This window comes from Rhinolophus hipposideros (genome assembly GCF_964194185.1).
Source record: "Rhinolophus hipposideros genome assembly, chromosome: 5".
Taxonomy (NCBI): Eukaryota; Metazoa; Chordata; class Mammalia; order Chiroptera; family Rhinolophidae; genus Rhinolophus; species Rhinolophus hipposideros.
In genome coordinates, this window is record NC_138051.1 from 66,299,041 (window position 1) to 66,323,477 (window position 24,437).

General features: G+C 38.7%; 1 protein-coding gene across 3 annotated transcripts in view; it reads right to left on the reverse strand.

Annotated features, from left to right (window-relative positions):
• ARMH4 (armadillo like helical domain containing 4) overlaps positions 1-24,437 on the reverse strand; it is a 138,357-nt gene that overhangs the window by 50,392 nt on the left and 63,528 nt on the right. For all 3 annotated transcript variants that reach the window (XM_081047409.1, XM_081047411.1, XM_081047410.1), the window contains one exon: positions 14,270-14,527. In XM_081047409.1, coding sequence (XP_080903535.1) covers positions 14,270-14,527 — 258 coding nt within the window. The remainder of the gene's footprint in view (positions 1-14,269; positions 14,528-24,437) is intronic.

Here is a 24,437-nt window from a genome sequence, read left to right on the forward strand (position 1 = left end):
TATGTTCTGCTCATCACCAGTGATCTAGCAATAATTTATAAATAGCAAACAGTTTTCTGGGGTTTGCTTTCCTAAGGTGAGTGCATCTGAAAGCAGATCTCTGAAAATGCAAAGTGCTCACCGTGCTGGTTTTGCTTCAGGTGGGGTGATGTGACTAGTTCTCACCAGCAGAATCTGAGGGGAAGGAAAATGAGTCCATTCCAAGCTGTGAGCTCTGAGCAGGCTTCTCCTAAATTCTCTCTTTTTCCTGCCATCTGGCTGGATGCAGAGGGTCCAGGGAGACTGCTTAGGCCCACAAAGATGGTGGAGACACTTGGTGGAAGTGTAACTGAGTGACAGTGGAACAATGAAGAGGGCAAGTATAATTCTACTGTGTTACGCCGCTGACACTGGAGCTATTTGTTACAGTAACTGACCTTCCTTGACAGATACATTCCCACTTATCCAAAAGTCCACCACTCAATTCTTTCAGTTATTGTTTTACACTATAAGTGCTTCCAAACTTAGGGTTACAAGGTATTCTTGCTTTAATATGTAAGAAAAAAATTTAAACTTTGTAATAAGGAAGAGATTATTGAATATCTTTTTAATGGAATGCTGGAGTTCTGGAGAATTTTCTGATTCCATTAGGGCTCTGCACAACCTTTAGACTATTTTACAACTTTTCAATTGTAAATAACTAATAGCAATACAAATAATTCTTCTCTAGGCAAGAAAATTAACTGTCTAATGGAGGGGCAGCCCTCACCCCTTGGAAAAAGTCAGTCCTGCATCCATTTGTAAATTCATTTTAACAGTCCTTGACTCAATGTAAATTTGTGATTCTTTGATCTCTCCTTGGAACCAGTTGTGGCATCTGTGTGGTTCCTTTATTAAGGAGTTTTTAAAAATCTTTAAGCCACATTCCTGAATGAGAATCATGATTCTATCTTTTTTGAAAATTATCTTTTTAACAACTATGAATTATGTATGGTCCACCAAAGTCTTTAAACCAGGTCTTAAAAAAAGAGTGCATTGATACAGTGAAAGGGTTTAAGAGAAGACTAAAGCCTCTTTGGATCCAAGGGCAGGCCAGGGTGGGTGCCACCAGTGAGCAAAGGAAGAGTGAAAAGGGAGGATGATGAGGCTGATGATCAGGGAGAAGGAGGAAGAAAAGGTGCAGGACTCCACTGAAAACGAACTTCCCCACATCATGATTTTCCCATGGTTGCCCCCCACCTCCTTTTTATTAGTGGATTAAGTACATGAGTTGTCTTTGTATCTTTTAGTGGTTCCTGTGGCTCAGCCCTAAACAGCAAGGCCTACCTGGCAACAATTCTTCACTCAGGGTGCATGGCCTCCATTACCCGTCTGCTTCCCACATGGCAGGGCTCGGAAGCCCAGGGCCCTGGTCCTGCAGGCTGTTCAATACGTTGTCAGGCTTGTGGTAAACAAACCCAGGTGGTACTTCACCCGTTGCCTATGGCTGATTTCACATCAAACTTTATGCAGTTGGAAGTCGCCAACCTCACTTTAGGCATTTATCCCCCAGGAGTCATCAAATCCATCCTGTTCCAAACAGTTACTGTCCTCTTTCAAGAGGAGCAGCTTGAAATTCAAATCCCATTATTTCAGAAAGATTTCAGCCCTGCAGGGAAACTTAGAGATGGAAGGTGTAAATCAAAATTCCCCTAGCTGTGAGCACTCCTATTTTAAATTCCTTCCCTGGGTCTTGATAATGTGTATGTTTATTTTGAAGATTCTTCACATGAATTGAAACTGGAATCCCTTGTTGACTATATATTTGACTATATATTGTGTGCCAGGTTCTGTGAAACAAGTTTTCTGCCCAACAGAAAAGCAGAAAGTTCTGAGTTGGACAAGCAGACCCCTGTGGTTATTAATTCTCAAGTGTTGAAATGAAATGAACAAGTTCACCGGCTGACTTCAAACTCACCTGATCACTAAGCTTAGCTCTGAGGCTTCCTTTATGGTTTCAATTGGAGACAGGGAAAAATCACTTAATTGCTCTAGTTTCTGAAATGCAAAAGTTAAGTGCATTCTTTCTGTGATCCAGATTAAGACAAATAAAACTTGAAAGACTCCAAATATTCCAGATACTTAATACAGTGAACCAATAACAATCTATTAAGTAATTCACCTTAACTTAGCATCATGTAACTTCAAATCAAGAGATAAGGACACTGTTTTCACCACTTTTTCAATTTTGTTTTAACATAATTAAAAGATTTTCAACATCATCTTTGCTAACTTTCCGCTGTATTTTTCAAAGAGGATCATTTATACTTAATTTCTTCCTTTCTAAAAATTTTCCCAGTTCTCTCAGTATTTCTTCTTGTTTAATTCTCATCTAGCCTACTAGATGTTTACATTACTAATTCCCCAACTGAGCCTACAAGTGCATTCTGATTACAAAGAAATTAGTTCACAGCATTCTCTGCAGACATAATGTGCCTTATTAATGTTATTAACTGTAGCTGATGAAGAGATTATTTTCTGGCTTAGTTCCAATACTCCTTTTCTAGCTCTCCAAAGGAAAAGTGACTGCTGAATTTTCCCATAAGAAATTCATTCCTAGTGAAAGAAATGTGATTTTTTTTTCCCCAATTCTCTAATTCAACATAATTTAATTATGAAAATACAGATAAGGGCTTCAGCTTCTGGAAAGCTTTAAGTCTATTATCTCATACAGATCATTAAAAAATAATACTTTGGAGCTGAGAAATTTGGGTTTAGGTTTCTAGAAGAATATTCTTAATCAACAAGTTCAAATTTATTTTTAGTGAACCTCTGATACAAGAATCCAATATCTGGGTCCTCCTACAGAGCCTTAAAGACATGAGAACATTTTTTTCAAACCGGGACCCTAAAGTATTTAAAATATTATATTATACAGTGGTACCTCGGTTTTTGAACATAATCTACGAGTTCTGAAATATTCGAAAGCAGCCGAGAGCTACGCCTCAGGATCTTGCACTTAGCGGAAGCCATGTGATATGTTCAACTTCTGAGTCGTGTTCAAAAACCAAAGCATTTATTTCCAGGTTTAGGGCGTTCATAAACCAAAATGTTCATCAACAGAGACATTTGAAAACCGAGGTACTACTATAATTATAATTTTGCTGCAGCCAGAAGTGAGATACAAACAGATACCTCAGTTCTCTGACTGAGGAAAGCAGTGAACCAGCGGCAGAGAGAATCAGGATTCATAAACTTCTCACTTGCATAGGTGATGTCATGGCTGTTTTATTCTTTAACAGAAGCTATCAAAGGCCTTGTCTCCAGTAAGCCACCTAATTAACTATTTGGAAGATTTTCAAGTGATTGATCACTGTGAGAATGCAATCATTCTGATTTTCATCTGATTCAGATGCTAAGGATTACGAAGGTAGCTGGCCCAACATTTCCAAGGTTTGGTCATTCATTTCTATAGTGTAGAATCACTCAAAGTTCATTCTTTAAAACTATTCTAAAATGTTAGATTCCTCACCACAAAAAGAAAAGAAAAGAAATGGCAATTACACAACACGATGCAGGTGGTAGCTAATACTATGGGGTAATCATTTTGCGCTACATAAGTGTGTCAAATCAACATGTTGTACACCTTAAACTTACTCAATGTGATATGTCAAATACATCTCAATAACTCTGGCAAATAAAATAAAATGTTAGATTATGTTCCAGGAAACCTAGCCTCAAAATGCCATCTAGGGTTTATGACCTGAAGTCATGCTATAATTAGTTCATTACTAAAGAATTTGTAGCTATACCAACTACTTTGGGGTAAGTAGAGAGAACCAGAGAACATTAAGATCAGATGAAGTTCTACTTGGCATGTGACCTACAAGCTTACCGCCAGTTATAAGTATTATCGAAAGCCCTCAGTATCTGATCAGTTCCCATTTCTCCCATGGACTATAGAAACCCCTACTCTATCCCCATGTTGCTACCCAGGTTAGTTACATAAGAGACTACTGTTTTTTTTTGTGTTTTTTTTTAATTTATTTATTTATTTTTTTTTTCTAATTTTTTTATTTATTTATTAGTTTCAGGTGTACAAGACAAGGTAATACTTAGACGTTCATCATTTATATCCCTCACACTGTGAACCCCCCTCCCCCCATCCACTATCCCTCCGACCTCACACTGAACCATCACATTATATATATGAAATTATAGTTGGCATTCATTAATGTTTAGCTTCTGGTGTACAATGCCATGATCAGGTATCCACAGTATCCCTGAGGTGGTCTCCCAAATAGAACGCATGTCCATCAGATACCCAACAAAATCTTTACAACATTATTGAATACCTTCCCCAAATTAATTTTCAAAAAAACCCTGAGGCCATCTTGTGGTTACCAGCTGCTTCCAAATCCCTTCACCTTTCCCCTTATCCCCAACCCCCCCCCCCACACCCATCTAACAACTCTCGGTTTTTCCTTTGTGTCCCCAAAACTGTTTCTGATTAGTTTATTCACATAGTCTTTTCTTTAGATTCCATATATAAGTGAGATCATATGGTACTTGTCTTTCTCTTTCTGACTTATTTCACTTAACATAATGTTCTCTAGATCCATCCATGTTGCTGCAAATGATAAGATTTCTTTCTTCTTTATGGCTGCGTAATACTCCATTGTATAAATGTACCACAGCTTCTTAATCCAGTCATCTACCGATGGGCATTTCGGTTGTTTCCATATCTTGGCTATTGTGTAAAGTGCTGCAATAAACATAGGAGTGCATACTGATTTTTGAATTGGAGTTTTGGATTTCTCCGGGTAGATGCCTAGGAGTGGAATTACTGGATCATAGGGTAGTTCCATTTTCAGATTCCTGAGATACCTCCATACTGTTTTCCATAGTGGCTGCACTAATCTGCAATCCCACCAACAGTGCACTAGCGTTCCCTTTTCTCCACATCCACGCCAGCATTTGTTGTTTGTTGATTTATTGATGATAGCCATTTTGACTGGAGTGAGGTGGTATCTCATTGTGGTTTTTATTTGCATTTCTCTGATGGTTAGTGAGGTTGAGCATTTCTTCATATGTCTTCTTGCCTTCTGTATGTCCTTTTTAGAAAAATGTCTCCTCAAGTCCTCTGCCCATTTTTTAATTGGGTTGTTTGTTTTTTTGGAGTTGAGTTGAGTAAGTTTTTTATAGATTTGTGATATTAATCCCTTATCAGATATATCATTGGCAAATATCTTTTCCCATACAGTAGGATCCCTTTTTGTTTTATTGATGGTTTCCTTTGCTGTGAAAAAACTTTTTAGTTTGATGTAATCCCACATGTTTATTTTTTCTCTTACTTCCCTCGCGCGAGGGGATATGTCAGTGAAAATCTTACTCCGGGTAATGTCCATGAAGTTTCTTCCTATATTTTCTTCTAGATATTTTATGGTTTCAGATCTTACATTTAAGTCTTTAAGCCATTTTGAATTTGTTTTTGTATATGGTGTAAGGAGGTGGTCCAGCTTCATTTTCTTGCATGTGTCTGTCCAGGTTTCCCAACACCACTTATTGAACAGACTGTCTTTACCCCATCGTACATTCTTGCTTCCATTGTCATAGATTAGATGGGCATATAGGCATGGATTTACGTCTGGACTCTCTATTCTGTTCCATTGATCTATGTGTCTATTTTTATGCCAGTACCATGCTGTTTTGATTACTGTAGCCTTGTAGTATAATTTGAAATCAGGTATCGTTATACCTCCCACTTTGTTCTTATTTTTCAAGATTGCTGAGGCTATCCGGGGTCTTTTATGGTCCCATATAAATTTTAGGATTATATGTTCTATTTCTGTGAAAAACGTCGTTGGTAGTTTGATAGGAATTGCGTTGAATATGTATATTGCCTTAGGCAGTATGGACATTTTAACTATATTAATTCTTCCTATCCATGAACATGGAATGTGTTTCCATCTATTTATGTCTTCTTTCATTTCTTTCTTCAGTGTTGTATAATTTTCTGAGTACAGATCTTTTACATCTTTGGTTAGATTTATTCCCAGATATTTTATAGTCTTTGGAGCAATTGTAAATGGAATTGTTTTTTTAATTTCTCCTTCTGCTATTTTATCATTGGTATATACAAATGCAACTGATTTCCGAATATTAATTTTATATCCTGCTACTTTACTGAATTCATCTATCAGTTCTAATAGTTTCTTGGTGGAAGAGACTACTATTTAATTGGCAGAGTGCAATAAAGCACCTGCCTCCCTCCTCCCAACTGCGTTGGACAGTTTCTGGCCCAGAATGTCTACCAGCTGGAAGAGAACCCCCTTTTAAGCAATCAACAGTACTCAATGCTGAGTGCTAGATGTTGTGAGGCTCCCCAAAAAATAATAAGCAAAATGAGATAGTGCTGCAAATGGAGACTGAGTAATACTGACACCAACTGCTGGAGGGGCTTTACAAGGGAGGACCCGGTGTGAGTTCGGGTTGCCAGGAAAAGCTTCAGCAAGAGCTGGGTATGGACTGGTGCATGTCTGCAGAAATGCATGTTCTGGTGAAGGGACTATAGCCCAGTGAAGGCACAGGTCTCAGACAGAGGACCTGGGAAAAACAAAGCAGGCACATAGACCCCGACAGACCACGGAGGTCCTGGAATATAACAGGGGTGTATAAAGAGAAAAACAGATTTTAAGAAATGCTTTCTGTCTGTCAACTATTGAATCCCCATGTTACCTGATCTAAATCTCTGATTCCTTGTTTAATATTTAATCCCTCCTTCACTTTGGCTGCAATGTATTTTTACTTTTTGCCACCAATCCTTTGAATTTCAAAAATAGCTTTGGCTTCCTGAGGCCAGCTTGAGAGTTTGGCAGTTCTTTTCAATCACACAAAACCCACTACAACAGTACTTCAGCTGGTACAAAGTGATTTATTTTTAACACCTGAGACTGATTTCCCTCCCTCAACACAGGAACATCCCCAGAGAGGTTTTCTGCCTGAGGGGGTTGGCTGCATGCACTGGACATACAGAATCATACACCTAGGTACTTGTGGCTGCCACTGTACTGCAGGGACACTCTCTATAAATTCTATTTTATGAGTTTCCCTCATTAGCGTTTGGGACTTAGAGTTGAATTCTCACTCATTTTTTCAAAAGAAACCTTAGAAGAAGGGAATTTGCAGTGTTCCGCAGCTGGCTTGAGTAAAAGTGAATGTGTGTGTGTGTGTGTGTGTGTGTGTGTGTGTGTGTGTGTGTGTGTGTGAATGATCTAGATTCTGCCTATGACTCTTGGAATTAATGAATTCCTGAAGCCTCAGTTCTGTCTGCCTGAGATTCTGGGTAGAGAAGTCCTACAAATAGCTATGAGAAATCAGTAAGTGTCAGTTTTTAAAAAAATTTAACACAACCCACAAAATTATCCACGCCATGCCATCAATCCTTTCCTCTTTACAAACAGCTTAACATTTCCTACGTTAAAGGAACGCCAAAGTTTGACTGTAGCCAGCATACAGAATTACTCATCAGAAGTGTCATGAACATCGAAATGAAAGAAAAAAACAAAGTACATTAAAGTGTTTTTAGGCCAGTACCTGATTTTCTTTACGTATGGCCAGCTGTCTTTTTGACTTTTGGTTCATATAAATTTCTGTATTTGTGGTTCTCAGTACACACCTGCAAGCACAGTTGGAAATGGCAACAGGAAGGAAGTCGATTCATTTTTATGTATTTAACCTATTTATAACCCACCTCATGCTAAAAAGAGGATTTAAGTCTTCTGACAAAAATACAGTAGGATAAAAAGAAATGGAAAACTCAGGAATTAAGTGCATTTAAAACCTACTAAAATCCTGAGTTTATTCAAATCTTTCGCCACAGGCATATGGACAGATTTTTTTCCCCCTAAAAATCCCCAATTACTACTAATCTTCAAGCAAGCAACAGCTCAAGGGGAAAGATCTGCGAAGAAATAATGTCTTGGTCTTGGAAGGTGTCCTCCTCTGCAGACCTCATTTCCCTTATGCACTTATCCTCGTGAGGCAGGAGAGGCAGGGATCACAACCTCTAATTTAAAATCTGGCCACCAGGACATCTTGTCTAATGAGAAAAGGGTCTGCACCCAAGTCTTCTGCTACTCCTGTCTAGGAAAAATAATTCTGTTCTTTCCAAAGAAAGAGTGAATGGCAGTGCTCTCAAATCCAGAAATCTTGGGTAACAGCTCAGGACAGAAAGGAATCCCAGGTAATTGGCAGAAGCACACCCACAGAAACTCATACCAGGAGATACTCAATCATTCCATATGCAGGAGGCTGGTTACAAACCTCCATAGTCCCGATTTAGGAGTCTGTAATGTAACCGTGGGCTTTCTGGGACAATTAAAGCACAGATATTAACTTGAAATTTGATCTCTATGTGACTGTAAAAAGCCAATTTTTTTTTAAGGCACACTAATCCAATACACAAATTATCATAAAAAGCAATGTAAATCTTTACTAATGGGGATTCCATTCATAGAAGATAAAAACACTTCTGTTTTTATTAACTGAAGACCATTTATTCATATTTCCTTAGTTTTTACCTAATGTCCTTTTTCTGTTACAGGGTCTCATCCAGGATACCATATTACACTTAGTTGTCATTAGAAACACTTCTTAAAATCCTCTTTCTCCATCCCCCTACATAAACGAAAGCTGCCTAATTCCAAGGAAACAACCAATGGATTCAGTCTAGGACAGTTGTCCTTTAGGGTAGCACCCAGACATCAGTATTTTTTATAGCTCTCTAGATGATTCCAATGTGCCATCAAGATTGAGAAACACTGGTCTGGGAACTTTGGCCAATCTACCACTCTGTGCTGGTTACAGTGGATGAAGGTTTCGTTCCTCCCTCTCTTTCTATACACAGAATTACGTTAGCCCAACAGCTTCCTGAGAAATCTTTCAATCCATAGCTTAACATGTTTCACATCAAAATAAACTGACATTTATTGCAATAAAGAGTTCTTTGAAATCTCACACATCCCACTATCTTTTGAGGAGCATCTTTTCTTTGCTGCCACAGCCCATGTCGCACTATATTTACATGTTCCGTCTTAGCTCCATGTTAGGTGTTTCAAGAGAATAAAAAGAAAGAGGACAAGAAGAAAAAAGAAATGAGCTGACACATTTTAGGGCTAAGGGTCTGACTTTCTCACAGTCAAGGCCTCAGTTTCTAAACTGTCCAAACACCACACCCTTTGCCTACAGTTCATCCTACCTTCCTACCAATCCAAAACACATTGTCTTGTGTTCCTCTCTCTTTCATCTTAAAATCATGCTAATGAATCTGATAAATTAATAACAATAAATAAATGATACTATCTTACTGGATTATCTACCCAGATAGCAGATCTGCTTTTTTCTAAGGCCTTCTCGAGGTACATCATCTCAATCCAAAGGAAGGCTCTAATATGCATAGTGTAAAGTAGACACCATGTTAAGGCAGGAAGGGTGGTATAAATTAGGGGATTGGGTAAAGTACCCCAGAAGTCACACCTCACAGATGGCTGTCACCCAAAGCAATCCCTGGTTGTAAGGGGTGACTCAGTCCCCCACTGTGGAAGTGCTCAGCCACTGACCTCACATCTATGGAACCATTCTCTGACTCACGGCAATTTAACTCTTTATAAGTCAGCCTCTCAGTAGTTCCACAACATACAGCACACACTTAGTAGGTCCTCAAAGAATAGATGATGAAAAATAGATACATGACTGCTCTTCATTCTTCTGCTTTCCACAAACATCCCGAGACTGTTAATCGAATGTTTATCAGGTTTTTGAAAGACCTCCAGAGAAAAATATTCCACTTCCTAAATCAGGAGCCCATTCTGTTAGATGCAGGCTTTTGAAAAAAAAATGAAGAAAGCTATAATAACTCTGCACTTAACTAACTGATGAGTTTTGGAAGACTTATCCATCCAGAATATCAACCAAACTGCAAAGTGTCCAAAAGTGGCCTACTTCTTTAGAAGAAAAAAAAAAAAAGGAAGAATGCTACCCTCAGGTCCTCATTCAGAACTCACCAACTCAAAACATATTTAAGATAAACATACTAATTTAACAAGATTGCTCATAGGATTCCTAGCAAATAGAAGAGACATGGACAAGTATAAGCTACAAGAAAAGAAAACAGGAAAACAGAAATCATGGGGGATAGTGTGGTGATTGACACCCACCCCCATCCATCCCACCAGTCATCTGATCAAATTCCCCTTGCCAATGATTGCTAGAAATGGGCCTGTGACCTAAGCCTGGCTAATTAGAAGCAAGAATTCTACTGGGGGATTCTTGGAAAGGCTTCCTCACTTTTATGAAAGAAACATGGTAAAAAGTCTGGCGATAGAGCTCTTGGGTCAATTGACTCAGCAAGTCTTCTTTCCCTGGATCATGTCTTGTCTGGGCGTGATACCTGAAACTGCTGCAGCCCTTGCAACTATAAGGAAGTCAGCCTGGGGGCCAAGTACACAGTGCAGCAAGATGGAAAAAACTGATGACAGTTGAGCTGCTGAGTCAACTGACCCAAGAGCTCTATCACTAGACTTCTTGTGAGATAAAATGTATTTATTTACTCTTTGAACCAATTTAAGGTTTCTGCTACCTGTAGCTGAAAGCATCCTAACAGATATAGAACGCAAAAAGGAAAGAATCTCCAGGGACTAATTACATTGGAAATGTTTAAACATTAAAATGGATATGTTGACTCAATTTTGGTCATGTCAATTTTATACTGCAAAAAAGATAATTGTGTGATTTATCATAGCAAGAGGATGAGAAGCAATGCAGACCAATCATCTGCTCTCTGTACAGTTTCTTGCCAATACATTTGAAAAGGAACTTATTAGAGATCAGAAAAGAAATTGATTCTGTACACATGAATAAAGAGCCTCTCGCGTGCTACTAGCATTTTACCAATAAATCAATCCACCCAAGGACTTCACTCCGGCTTCTCTCTATCCCGGCAACACACATTTCATTCCACAGTCACACTTCCTGACAGCAAGATCAAGAGGTTGAGCTCTCTCTTTTCAAAGCTTTAAAGACAATGAGTATGTGATGATGAGGAACACAGAAGTGCAGAGAATTTGAGGCCATGAATCTACAACTTTGCCTTAAAACATCATCTAAGTGTTCTGCTCTTCACAGGAAACAAAACTATAATCTATTCAAAGAGTTTGCATCATTTTTAGCCAATCCCAACTACCCACTTCTTCAATCTGTTCATGTTTCAAAGTTTAGCTGGGTTTTTCCCCCAAAGTATTTGCTTTGGAATACCATTCATATTGAAAATAGGATGTGATAATCTGTAACAAATTAAAAGAAAAGAAAAGCACTTCAAAATAGGAGTGAAGAAGATGGCTAATTAAAGTGTTATTATACTAAATAGGTTTACTATTCAAAGGGTTTCCATGTTTCCATTCTTAATGATTCATTAAGGAAAAACAACTTAATTTTATAATGTTCACACTCTGAGTACAGCTGCCATGCAACTCTACTTTCTAAAATGATGCTGCTCATGAGACACTTACTGACATCTGTATTAGTTTTTTACTTCTGCTGTAACAAATTACCACAAACTTAGTGGCTCAAAACAACACAAATTCATTATCTCAGAGTTCTGCAGGTCAAAAGTCTGAAATAGGTATTGGGCTAAAATCCAGGTGTCAGCAGGGTTGTGTTCCTTCCAGAGGCTCAAGGGGAGAATCCGTCTCCTTCCCTTTGCCAGCTTCTGGAGGCTGCCAGCACACCTTGGCTCCTGGCCACATCACTCTGTCCTCTCCCTCCATCATCACCTCTCCTTCTCTCACTCTGACCCTCCTGCCTCCTCCTTCTAAGGACACTTGTGATTACAGTGGGCCCACCCAGATAATCTAGAAAATCCTGCCCATTTCAAGATCCTTCATCACATCAGCAACGTCCTTTTTACTACATAAGGTAACATATGCACAGGTTCCAAAGTCTAGGACATAGATATCTTTGGGGAGTCGTTACTCTATCTACAAGATTCCGCACAAATAGGGGAGGTTTTCCTTTATTTTATCTCATCTGAGAGCATTTAGGAAACTGTATCAATTAATATTGATCCAGAAGTTGTTACTGGTTTTGAATATGAGGAGATATTCCTGTCACTCCAAGAAAGAGTTGATGAGCTAATAACATTCTAGACCCAGACACTCCTCAAACACAGTCTTCCCACAGTGGAAAAAAGGATAGCCTAACAGACTTGTCCCTTGTTTTGGTTCCCAGAAAACCCACAAGGCTAAAAACATGCGGACAAACGAATTTATCAGGAAAAGAAGTGACAGTAAGAGACATTTAGGGAAATGGTAAATTACCATAATAAGAAAAAAATCTGATGTAAAACAATGTCCTTGCCAACCCGCATGTACATGCCATGCCCTTTCAGCCCTCCAACGCCTGGTGCATATTCTTTCTTTGGCCTCCTTCCCATGCATGCTACCTCCTGCCTATTTGTCCTACAAGGGATGGCCCTGCACACTCCAACCTAATATAAACGGTCCCTTTCTACATTTCTGTTCTGCCCTCTTATAACCTACTTTTGTTATAGAACTCACTCTCCCTGTACTGAAACCTTTATGAAAAGGGCTCTGCCCTAATCAAGAAAAGGTACTGCCTTATTTTTTGCTATGTTCCCAATGCCATGCAAAGTGCCAGGAACAAAGAAGGTGCTTAGTTAGGTTAGTTGGATAAATTAATTAACCAAATTTAAAGGACAGTTTATCAAAGACCTCCATCAAGGAAAACAGATGGCATTACACATCCTCATGTATATTTCTTTAGCTCTAGAGATTATGAAAAGGATTCCTCTTTTGATCACAAACCTTCAAATGTTTTACCAATTCCAGTTTGAGCTTCAAAATTAAAAAAAGAAAAAGAGCTTGTTTTAAACTACCCAGTCATGTGATAAAGAGATGCTTCCATTTCCCCATTCCATACTTGTTTTAACACACTCATCCTTGCTCACCACTGATCTAAGAGTTTCCATGGGAGGAGAAGAAAACAATTTCTAAGAGATCATATTCAATAGGATTCTACATGTTTTAATTTTTATTAAATTTATTGGGGTGACATGGGTTAGTAAAATTACATAGGTTTCACGTGTACGTCATCTATATGCTGCATTGTGTGTTCATCACCCAGAGTCAGTTCTCTTTCCATCACCGTATATTTCACTCCCTTTACCCTCGTGTACCACTCCCTGCCCCCCTTACCCTCTGGGAACCACTAAACTGTTGTCTGTGTCTATGAGTTTTTGTTTCTTTGTTTGTTCGTCTGGTTCATTTGTTGCTTTCAGTTTTCTAAATTGGCAGTTTCTACCAGCCTCCAAGACACACTAGCATGATATTCCAGTGCAAAGTCCCAAACCGACATCCAAATTTTCAATGAATCCCCCCAAACTACTTATAGGACTCTTAAACCTAACTTCTATTGTACTGAAGATTATAAAGGGACCTAGCTGTTAAAGACTAAGAGAACTTTAGGGGGCAGGGGTTCTTTGGAGAAGATGTCACTTCACCTCAGCTCAAGAGACTGAGGCCTCAAGGAATCACCCAGAGCTTAACAGTATCTCTTCTGAAAAAGCCAAGAGGAGACAGACAAAGGAGCATCCCTGCTGATGGGGAAGAACGTGCCACGCTGGGGTCAGCATGCATCCACAGCGTCTCTCACAGAAAACGTCGGCCATGCACAAGACAGAGGGAGCAGGGGGGTATCTGGATACTGGCTGCTAAAACAAGACTGTGTTTGACAATGGAATGCAACCATAAGAACAAACACAAAACTCAGAGGACTAACTGCCAAGAGCTCACCCAGAAGCGGGGAAAAAATTTCCCCTCGCGAGTAAATTCTATCAGGACAGAGGGTGACAAAATACATTTGTCTTCTGACTCCAGACCATTCACGCTGCCTGTTCAGCATATTGGTTACACACATTTCCTCCCCATTTGGAAGTCCTCCCAAAGCCTACATCTGTCTTCTAGCTGAGAATGAAAGATGGAACTCCTTCCAAAAATTAGGTAACCATGCTCTTGGTGGGCGGTTGGAGACTGCTTAGAATCTGGCTATTTAAGAACATCAAATATAAACATACTAAAGAAAAAAAACCTGGTAACGTTTTCCTAAATGAACCATCCATCAACAGAAACAGAAATTCTATTTTGCTCCATAATCAATGCCAATAAAAGAAAGCTGTCACCTTAGAGAAGTAACACGAGGGGAGGCAGGAGGGAAGGGAAACACTCCTGAGTCTTACCCAGGCCCTGATTCTGCTGCTCCCACTCGATGGCATCTGGCACCTGGTACGTGGCTCCCTCCAGAAGGTGCATGTCTTCCGGCTCCAGGCCAGGTTCCGGGGATGTGACGCCAGGGAGCGTAAACCCACGTCGCTCAGTGTCCCCATCCAAGCTTTCATCCAGGGAGTCTGCATCTTTATCTTCTTCGTCTTCCTCCTCATCTTCCTCTTCCTCATCTTCTTCTTCCTCATCCTCTTCGTCCTCATCTTCTTCCCCCTCTGCGGAAAAAAAGTCAATGAGAAATGAAGTAACACAGTGAGTGCTTACAAACGAATCTTTTGAAATGATCCAAACACTCCAGAATAATTACGCTTGGCCTTTTAAAACAAATTTTACAGCCAAATTTGGGTACCGTGAGCTTTGCAGGATTTTGTGCCCCGCATTTACCTACATTTTAAATTTTCAAAATCAGTTATTGCAGATCGTTGTGATGCATCATGTTTAGTTGGAGTCAAAGGTCAGGTGACATGACTTTTTATTGGTCGTATTTATATTTACAGGGGGAGGAAACATCCCCTTCCTGTTTTCTGGAGGTCATCAAAGATTTATCCACTGGAAAGCACACGGAAATGCTAACAGAATTTAAAGGGAGTGTCCCAATCTCTTTGCAGCTTATAATACTAAACAAGAGAATGTATTATTTTGGCACAATTTTCTTTCCATTCTTGTTCTACATCAGTGAGTAGGACTGACAACAATGTTAAGTGAAAGGTACATAAATCCACTCCTGGAACTGTTCTCTTTACAGAGGAGTGACCCAAGAGACGGTAAACAATTACATCAATGTTCTCAGTCCAAGTGTAGGGGGAACTGGGAAAGGGGATATTGGTTAAGGACACGCAGAAAAGAAACACGTGAAAAAACCATTACCGTTACTGTCATCATAAAAGTCAAATTTACAATTTGTCATTTTCAGTGCTTCACATGGAGGAGGTTTAGGGAACATAAGATCCCCAGTTTCATTGTTTCACCAACTGTAAATCTCTAGGAATAGCACTTCAAATCCCCACCCTCCGCATGGATGTGCTCATGAAGCCACCAGGAATCTGAGACTCTCCCTTTGTGCTTCTAGACCATTTCCTCCACACAAACCCTTTTCCATCCATCATCTACAGGGTTTCGCTTTGTTTTGTTTTACTTTTTTTTTTTAAAGTATCACATCTAATCTTTTTCATTCCTGTCCTTTAACTTTGTAGGACTTAATACCTGTCACTATTCCAAAAATTCAACAAATATTTATCAACCACCTAGCTCCAGGCACCGGGAATCGAGCAATAAGGTCTCTGCCTTGAAGAAGCTGACACACACGCTCAAGGAGAAACACACCAAACAGACGTATGATACAACATTACACTCTGATTAAAACTGGCAAGAAGACAGAAAATGCCAGGCACTGCTATTTAGATGGGGAGATCAAGGAAAGCTTTTCTAATAAGGGAAAGTTTGAACAGAAATCATATCAAAATAATGAATTACCTTGTTTAATTTAGGTTAATTTAGGAAGAGCATTGCCAGCAGAGGGGAAAAGAGGGAATAGCAGGGACAAAAGCCTTGAGGTGGATGTGGGTTTACTGTAATCAAAGGATGCAAAGACTGGGCTGGGGGACAGGGAGGGACAGAGAGAAGCTAGGAAATAAGAATGAGGGGTAGGAGGGGCCAGATCTGATATATTTATGATGAATGTCTCTGACTGCAGAGTGGAGGAGAGGCTATATCAGAACAAGAGACAAAGCAGGGAGACTCATCAGGAGTCAATTTCCAAGCCCAGAGAGTAGATAAGGTGAGGGGAGCTCTGGGTGAGGCTGTAGTCCTGGATACGGGGCGAAGTGGTCAGATCTGAGATGTCATGTGAAGATAGAGCCCCGCTGATAACTACAATGTGGGGTGTGGGAGGAAGAGCCCACTTTGCTAAAAATGGGGACTAAAGGATAAGGAGCAAAATCAAGAATTTTATTTGAGACATATTAATTGTGTGATGGCTATGATTATGCCATCCAAATGAAGCGTTGGAAGCTTAGGGACGGTCAAAGCTAGAGATAAAAAAAATCTAGGAGTCATCCATTTATAAATAATATGTAAGGCCTTAAGACTGGCTGAGATCACCAAGAGAATGAGTGTGGACAGAAAGGGAAGTTGTCCACAGCATGCCTCGGGCACTGGAACGTTTAGAGGTTGGCCAGTAGGGGGAGATCCAGCAAAGGAGACAGAAGTGACCACTAAGGTGGAAGAAAAACCAAGACGAGTGTCGTGTCAAGGAAACCAAATGAATAAAACATTTCTGAAGGGCTAAGAACACATAATGTCCCTCTGGCTATGACATTACCTCTGCCTTTGACATCTTGGAGGTCACTAGTGACCTTGACAAAAGTTGTTTCCTCGGAATGGTAGGGGCAAAAGCTAGACCGGAGTGGTTGAAAAGATAGTTAGTAGATACAGCAAATATAGAAAACTCTTACAAGAAGTTTGAAAAAGAACAGGGACATTAAGGGGTAGCTGGAGGGAGATATGAGGTCAAGGGCAGGTTCTTAAAATAGGAAATATTAGGATTTGCTTATAAGTTGATGGGGTAAGATCTCATAGAGAGGGGGAAAGTGATGATGTAGGATTGAGAAGACAGCTGCTGGAGGAATATCCTGGGGGATGAGGTCTCATAGAGTGGTTACACATGAGGCCCCTGGAGCCACACAAACGTATTGTGGCTGTGTGATTTGGGACAAACTACTGAATGTGGGTGTTCTTTGGCTGCCTCATCTGTAAAACTGGTTTGATTCCTACCTCACACTAGTTAATGTAGAAGGTATTTACAACTGAGCCAGCACACAGTGGCCACTATGTAAGGTTGGTTTCTTTGCTGTCACTGCAAGAAGGGAGCCAGGGCCTGAGCAGACTCAGTGCATCGTCCGGGGCAGTGGAGACAGGTGCGGGCAGGTGGGAAGATTTGGTGATGGGCGTATATGAACATTATCTTCATATTTCTTTTATTTTCTCAGTCAAATAAAAAAAAAACTGGAAAAGAGAAATGGTGGTGATTTGAGGGGAGAGGAGAAAGTGTGAAATAGTCATCTTGAAAAATGGGCAAGTGAATTCTCTGGGAATATGTGGTAAAACTGCCAGGCAGCCCTATGGGCCCACTTAAGATGTGGCATCATAAATTTAAGGTGAGAATTGTTAAGACAGTTGTGTGTTTTTCTATGTTAAGATGGCTATGTGTTTTTCTCCAGCCACATTCAGCTGCTTGGGTGCAGGCATGGGTGGAGGAGTGGAGGAGGCAGAGAGATTTAACCAGTGGCAAATTTTGCTAGGAGAGGTCAGCCGGGGAGGGGTAGGGGAGGGAGGTAGTTGATCGTGTGTGAAGGAAGTGATTATATAGATGGACTAGGCAAAGGGTACAAACTCCCAATAATAAGATGAATAAGTTCTGGAATCTAATGTACGGCATGGTGACTCTAGTTAACAATATTGTATTATATATTTGAAAGTTATTAAGAGTAGATCTTAAATGTTACCACCACAAAAAAAGGTAATCATGTGAGGGGATGGAATTTAACTAATCTTACTATGGTAATCATTTTGAAATATATACATGTATCAAATCATCACATTGTACCCCTTAAACTTACATGTGTTACATGTAAATAATATTTCAATAGAGCTGGAGGGGGGGAAATGATGGACCGGGTCTCTTATTAAAGAAAAGTTGGGAAGGAAGTTGGATAGAGAAAAAGTAATGGAGTCACTGGATTATGGAGAAAATTATCAGGGATCTTCAAGACAATTTGACAGCTTTGCTGACCTTCCTTCTATAGACAGAAACTGGTCATAGGCTAAAAAATAAAAGTCTTTATTTTTAAAGCACTCTCATTTTTAGTTACCTTTCCTGTCCACAAATCTAAGAGGGTTGTACTTGATGGAACAATTGTGACAATATAATACTTATCCCAGGGAATGCAAAGGCAGAGGCAGAGCTTTGAGCCCTGAGTTTTCAGCTGTCATCACTGAACCATTTTTGTCCACTACTTGGTGGGTACCAAGAAGAATTTCTACTTAGTCCTCGACTCATTCAGTTAATTCCTCCTCTTTAAAGTACAGAGTATATGATCCAGCAATCCCACTCTGGGTATATGTCCAAAGGAAACAAAATCATTACCCCTAGGAGATATCTGCATTCCCATGTTCATAGCAGCATTATTCACAATAGTCAAGGTACGGAACAACCTAAATGCCCATCAATGGATGAAGAGATAAAGATGGGGTATGCACATACACACGAATGTTATTCAGCCTTTAAAAAGTTGGAAATCTTGTTCTTTGCAACATGGATGAAGCTGAAGGGCATTATGCTAAGTGAAATAAGACAGAGAAAGGAAAATATTGCATGGTATCATTTATATATGTGGAATCAAAACAAAAAAAGTCCAACTCATAGAAACAAGGAGTAGAAAAAAGATTGCCAGGGATGGGGGTTGGGCGGGGGGGGGGGGTGGTAGAGGAAATAGAGAGAGGTTGGTAAAAGGATACAAACTTTCAGCTATAAGATGAATGAGGTCTGAAGATCTAAAGTAAAACATGGTGCCTACAGTCCACAACACTGCCTTGTACAACTGAAATGTGCTAAGAGAGTAGGGCTTAAGTGTTCTCACACATACACACAAAAGCAAATACGTGAGATGATGAATGTGTTCATTAATCCAAAGGTGAGAATCCTTTCACAATGTATGCGCATATCAAATCACCACAGTGTGCACTTTAAATATCTTATAATTTTGTCAACTATACCTCAATAAAGCTGGAGGGGAAATAAAGTACAGAGCTATAAAAATAATGCAGGGGACCTCAAAAGTCATCTTACTCCATCCTTCTGCATCCTGAAGAGAAGGCTGCATCTCAGCAAGTGTAGGCCAAAAACGTTGCTACCTTCATGCTGTGATTGGGAGGACTTGCTTTAGTCAGCATGTCTCCTGTGTCATAATCTCTGCCACACTCACCCACCATGGTGGAGCCTTCTTTCTCCTCCTCTCTGTCCTGAAATGCCCGACATGAAATGTCTATCTCCAAGTCAGACAATAAAACTGGGAGTACTCTCTCCAGAAACACACTGTCAGAAGGACCTTGACTGACCGCTGTTCCATAACACATAACAATTCTTTGTACTTTCATGGGGCTCTTCTTCTAAAAAGCTCAAAATGCTTTGTAGGCATTATCAGCCAAACTTACATTGTTGGCTAAAGAGATAGAAAGTTTTATGAACTCTGTTTTACTTATAGCTACTGAGCTGGTGATATAATTGCCTTGGGTGCTCAGGTATCACAGCAGAGCCTCAAATGGGTTTGTTCAACCATGAATTTTTGAGTCTCTAGGTCAGGCCTGTTTGCTTTAGACATCGTAAACATTTCTGCCTAAGGTTACCAAAACCAGGAGTTTTAAATGTGTTCAGGTCCAGAGCCATGGGTTAACTCCCAACGATATCAATAGATGATAAGGGAGAAAATTTGCCCTATGATCCCAGCCTGAGTAATCTGACTCTGCTTCAAAGTCCAGTTGCCATTTAATAGGCAGTTCCCATCAAAGACGCTTGGTTTGTCTCATTCCGTTTTTGTCACAGTTTAGACATTTGTAGATTTCCAGAAGATAGAGATGCAGCTAGCATTCCCAGAGTATTACTAATGAGTCAAAGAGGAACCCTTGTTTGAGACCCTGTCACCTCAACAATGGGAGTCAGAAGAATCCCAGCAGTAATACTTGTTTCCCAACATAAACTGTCTGTCCTTGATTGGCAGAAAGAGCAGGGCCTCACCTATACTTTCTGGCTCTTTGGAATAGCAATGATTAATTTGGACCCTTGTCTTGTGCCTATTCATTCTTTAGTTTCGAGTGTCAAAACTGTCTTGTGAGTAGCCCTTTTCTTTCCTTCACAAAGTTTAAAATTAAACCCAACGTAAATAAATGACAGCACATGAAGAAGAAAAAGGATGGCATGAAAAGAGACAGCGTGGCCTTGCTGGGGAGAGGCTGTACTAGTTTCTCCCACTTCCTCTCTGAAGGGAATGGCTCTGAAGAATCCCAGTGGCCTATTTCTAAAAGAAGAAACACTTACTGGAATGTGTTTTCCTAGGAACTTCTGTACCAATGTAATCAAAAAACACTATAGCAAAATGGTTTCCACAGATGAAGAGTGACTGAAGCACTTGGGATAGCACAGCTTTTATTCTCTAGACTTTTTAACTTGGGCATCAAATTGGGCACAAAACTTAAAAGCCAGAAAAGGAAACAATACATGTGTTTTGAGGACATGAAGCGATTCTCCAGCAGATGGCTCTCTTGGATGAGGAGGGGTTGAGGAACCCCAGAAAGCTTCTGAAATAAGGACTGCAAAATTCAGCATCCCACAATGTGAAGCTGACTGAGAATTTATAGAATTTCATTACATTTCTAAAATCTTAAACAGTCCTGCCAGCTAAGTGCTTTTACATTTTTATCATATAGAGATGATATCATAATATTAGATATATACAAAAGAAAATATACATAATATTTCTGTTATTGAGCTTAATATTGGAATGGACTCCAGAGAAATGAACTCATCATTCAACTTAAGAACTGGGATATTACTAATATTGTTGTATCTATTTGCATATTGTTCTATCATCTTAACCACCTTCTTCCCCTTAATGCCACAAAAAAGTACGGAATGTTATTTTCTGGGACTTTTTTCACTCAAAATTATGGTTTTAAGTTTCACATACCTTATACAAAATACTAGTTTAATTGCAGTGTTTTATGGTATTCCGTTATGTAACTATGTCACTATTTTTTTAATCCTCACATCAATAAACATTTGGGTTATTTAGTTGTTGCCAATCTTTTTGCTGTTATGCATAGTGCTGCTATGAACACTTATATATGATCTCTAGTGTATCTATTCGAGTGTTTCTATTCAAGTGTTTCTCTAGGGTGTATTCCTAAAAGTGTAACTGCTAGGTCAAAAGGAATAGAAGTATTCAATGCTCTAAATAATGTCTAGATAAACTTCCTAGCTCCACATCCTTACCAACTTTTGGTGTTGTCAAATGTTAATTTTTTTTTCTTACTCCAGTGTCTGTAAAATGTCACTGTCAATGTAATTTGCATTTCCCTAACTATGAGATTGTGTATGTTATTATATGTTTCTGTATCTCTGTAAAATGCCTATCCATATGTTTGATCCTTTTTCTTTCGGATTGCCTGTCTTTTGCTATTGACTTTTTGGAGTTCTTTCTATTCTGGACAACTATCCTTTATCAATTATATGTATTATAAGTATCTTCTCTAGTTTTAGGAATTGTTCTTTCACTACCTTTCTAGTATCTTTTTATAAAAGTATTTAGTTTTATCAATATTGAATTTATCAATATTTTATTTTATGGTTAGCAATTTTTGTGTCAGAACTGAAAAAAAATCTTTCTGCATCATTAGTTCTATAATTTTTCTCCAACTTTTAAGTTTTGCCTTTCACATGTTTTTCAGCCATATGTAATTGATTTTTGTGTATCATGTTACATTTAATCTGATTTAATTGTTTTCCATATGGACAACCAATTATCTCAAAACTATTATGGAAAAAAAAGATGCTTTCCCTTCTGCTCTAAAGGACCACCTCTATCATATATCAAGGACCCCTGCAGGAATGTGTCTGTTTCAATGCTCTCTAATCTGTTCCACTAATTATTTTAATTATCCTTGTGCATGACCACATTGAATACATACAGAAATAGTGAGAGCTTCATAAGTCTTAACATCAGGTAGGGCACGCTCCAGTTTACTCTTCCTCTTTAGCAGTACATGGCTACTTCTTGGGTTTTTGCTCTTCCACACAAATTTCACAAAAAGTTAGTCAAGTTGTTATGAATTTATGAAACAGCAAAATAAAATAATAAAATCTTATTTTTATTACTTCACTCCTTCCATTTTCCTTGGAGTTCTTTTGTTTTTTTTACAGCTTAAGGTGGAGGCTGCTGAGCTCATGAATTTTCAGGCTTTATGGAAGCTTTGAAGGCTAAATGTCTCCCCTTTAGTGTCATCTTACAAGTTCTGATATAACATTTCACTATGATTCCATTCTAATTATTTTTATTATCTATTATGATTTCTTCTTTGATCCATAAGTTATTTAGAAGTGTAATTTTTTTTTAATTTGTAAAGGTATGGAACAATTTACCTTTTTAATTTTTAATTTCTAACTGAATTGAACAGCCATTAAGGCCTGCATGGTATCAGTTGTCTCAGATTCATCAAGATTGCTTTGTGGACTAGTATAAAGTCATTTTTGTAAAATAGCTCATGTGTGCTTGAAGATAATGTGTATTCTCTCATAGTTGGGTACAGTGCTTTATATATGTCCATTAATGCATTTTGTCTTAAATTTTCTTTTGTTTGAAACTTTTAGAAAATCAAATCCAATATATAAAAAGGATTATACATCATGACCAGTTGGGCTTGTATCCCAGAAATACAAAGTTGTTTTAGTATTTGAAAATCAAGCAGTGTAATTTACCATATTAACAGAAAAACCACATAATCATCTCAATGAGGTGCAGAAAAATAGGTTCAATAAAAGCATTTGAAAAAATCCAGTATCAACAAAAGCATTTGAAAGAATCCAGTAGTTATTCGTGACACACACACACACACACACACACACACACACACACACACACACACACAAATGTTTTAGCAAACCAGGAAAAGAGAAAACTTCCTCAAGTGAATAAAGGACATCTACAAGAAACCCAAAACTAACATCATATTTGGTCCCCCTGTATTTATTGTCATTATTGATATGTTTGAATTTGTTCCTCTACTTGTCCCAGTTTTCCTGTACTTTTCTTTCATGCTCTTTCACTCACCTCTTTGTGCTACATGCTCTACAATGTCTTCAATTGATCTTCCAGGTCACTAACTCCCTCTTATTGCAATGTAACCATTTAATTATTCAGAGTTTTTTCCCAACATTTCATTTTTATTAGCTTCTTATTACTTGTTCATTTCAGGGATTTCATCTTTTCTTTCTTTAAACCTTTTACAATGATGATTTTATATTCTATTCTGCTAGTTTTAGCATCTAAGATGCTGAGCAGGGAATAAGCCAATTAGTTATTTGCCATTGCTGCTGACTCTCAGTCATGGCTGTTTGTTTCCTTGTTAGTCTGTTGATTTTTTTATTACAAGTTCATGTTTGTTTGGTTATAATGTGTGGGAAACCTATGGACCTCATGGACATGCTTTTTTCCAAAGAGGAGTAACATTTGCTTCTGTAGAGAGTCACGTTGCACTACAAACCTGAACGGGGAACAACTTTATTCCCCTTTTAAAAACACAGGCTTAATGTGGAAATTTCAATCCAGATCACTCTTCTTGCTACTCAGCCAAGCATAGACTCCTGATGTTACTATTTTCCCTAGAGTACCTTTACCTTTACCAGTTTGCTTACTCCTTACAGTTCACTCCTTGGGCTCACATTTGGGATGAGTCAAGCTTAAAAAGCACAATCCTTGGAGATTTTTCTGACTACTTGAAATCTCATTCATGCATTAAAGCACAGGTTTTGCCCAAGATCTAGTCATTTTGCTGTGGTACAATCCATGAGAGTCTTCATCAAAAGCTGAAATCCAAATAATGTGCTTTGCAAAAGCATCCGTACCATCTATATTTGAAGTGGGGCCAACAAGCTGATAAGAAGACCTCTTATTGGCTTTTCAAACTCCCCTTTAAAATTCAAACACTCATAAGAACATCTGTAACCTGCGGTGCATTTTTAAACTAGATAAAATAACAAATGTGATTGTTTATTAAATATTCTGCTTTGAACATTTGTTAATTTATTCAGTTCTCTCTTTTTTAGAATGCTTCCTCACAGTGATTTTTTTTAAACATCCTATATTAATCCATAAAAATTTCTTGAAAACTTTTTACTGAAGTTCAAACTTCCCATAACTCTATAATAGTACATATAATAATTAGAAACTTCCTCCATTCTAACCTTGACAATATTTATTAGGTCAGTGCAAAAGTAATTTCGGCTTAAAACATTAAAATGCAAAAACCGCAGTTACTTTTACACCAACCTAATAAAAGGTATATACATGAGAAAAT